The sequence below is a fragment of the Sus scrofa genome, chromosome X (genome assembly GCF_000003025.6).
Source record: "Sus scrofa isolate TJ Tabasco breed Duroc chromosome X, Sscrofa11.1, whole genome shotgun sequence".
Taxonomy (NCBI): Eukaryota; Metazoa; Chordata; class Mammalia; order Artiodactyla; family Suidae; genus Sus; species Sus scrofa.
Window position 1 is genome coordinate 33298786 of NC_010461.5, and position 1648 is coordinate 33300433.

General features: G+C 56.8%; 1 protein-coding gene across 1 annotated transcript; it reads right to left on the reverse strand.

Moving 5' to 3' along the window:
* Nucleotides 218–968, reverse strand: LOC110257841 (histone H2A-Bbd type 1-like). Its single transcript, XM_021080615.1, has one exon. The coding sequence runs from the start codon at nt 798–800 to the stop codon at nt 432–434; it is 369 nt and encodes a 122-aa protein (XP_020936274.1). The 5' UTR covers nt 801–968; the 3' UTR covers nt 218–431.

The following is a 1648-nucleotide window of genomic DNA, read 5'->3' on the forward strand; positions in this document are numbered from 1 at the left end:
AGCCCCTCCCCCGTCACCACCGCCATTCTGGGAACTCAGCATCCCCGGGGGCCCTGCCCACCCCGGCGTCACAGGCCCGGGCGCCCTCAGAGCCACGGAGGAAGGAGGGCCTCGCCCCCCACAGCCTCGGCCAGCCCCGCCCACCAGGACCACGCCCCGCCCCGTCGCCCTGGGAAACGGCTCCCCGAGATTGCGGATCCCGGCATCCCGCACTCACCACACCTCCCGGCCCCCCACCCGCACCCCGAGCCCCTCCTGGGGGTCCCGCGGACAACGACACGTGACAGAAACAGACAGGCGTCTGAGGTACCACCGCCATGGACTTTAATGGCTGCGAGACCTTAAAGGGGACCAGACCTTCCTCAGCCACACGCAGTGTCGGGCGGGATGAGGCCACCGCTGAGGTCTGGCCCGGCTCCGGGACCCAGGTCTCACCGCCCGGCCTCGGGCAGGGGCTCCTCGGCCTCCTCCTCAGCCCCCCGGGAGACGCTGCTGGCCTGGAAGAGGCTGCTGAGGGTCTCGTTGTGGCTCCTGGCCCTCTGCACGTGCTCGGGGGCGATGCGCATCTTGCGGCTGCTGTGGGCCTCTCCGGCCGCCAGCTCCAGGATGTTGGCCGTCAGGTACTCGAGGACACCGGCCAGGAACACAGGGGTGTGCGAGCTCAGGCGCTGCGCATAGCGACCCTCTCGCAGGTAGCGGTCCACGCGGCTCACCGGGAATTGCAGCTCTGCTCTTGAGGAGCGCGAGAGGGCCTGCTTCTTAGGAGGATTGCATTGCGGGAGGTTTCTTTTCCGAGACATGTTGGCTGGGTGCGGTCCCGGATCGGCCCAGCGTGACTATCCCGCTGTCCCGGGTCTCCTGAGAGGCCACTGCGACTTTCTGCTGCAGGATCCCTGGGCGGCTGCCTCATATTGGCCTGGGGCCTTTGTGACACCTCTGACTTTGTGATGTCATCAGTGTCCTCTGAACCCTGATCAGGACTGGCCTAGAAATGCCTGTGGTAGGAACCTCTCTTTTAGGGAACTCTTTCTATGTCACTTTAACAGTCTAGCAAATTTTTTTTAAAGGATGTTTCAATGGAGCCACTGTCCTGTCTATAGGACGCTGCTTCAGGTTATCTGAGCCCAGCCTTGCATTGGCTTTGAATGGTTTACATCCATCTGTAAACTGGTGGCCACTGACAGACATGCGGAATGCCTTGTACAGTAGAGCTCTGTTTCTCTGCACCCTCATACTGTAATAAAACCAACCCTGCCTCCATTTTCACATCTCAATACCCTTTTTCAATATTTCTATGTTTTCTCTTTGGCTTATCTTTTGGCTACAGTGTCTGCCAATTCCCTCATGAGTTAAATACATTCCTCAAACACACTTGCACTTCGTATCTAAGTGTCATGAGTTTCTCGGTTTAAAAATACCTTTTAACTGTTGTAGAGATCACACTGATAGGCCAGGTGAACTCCAAAGACAGAAAAGTGTGTCTCATTCGCAGCCAAAGCCCAGGAGTGCCCTGTCTTGTTCCTTCTAGATGATTCCAGAGCACCGAGAGGATGTTGGTGATTTCGTTTTTCTAATTTTAATTTTATATTTTAATTCTCCTCGATACTAGTTTTATGTTTCTGCTTTCTTTTCGCTCATTTATAGCTGC

What these genes read in the sequence shown, in the direction of transcription:
- LOC110257841 (XM_021080615.1), bottom strand. Translation starts at nt 800, where the DNA reads ATGTCTCGGAAAAGAAACCTCCCGCAATGCAATCCTCCTAAGAAGCAG.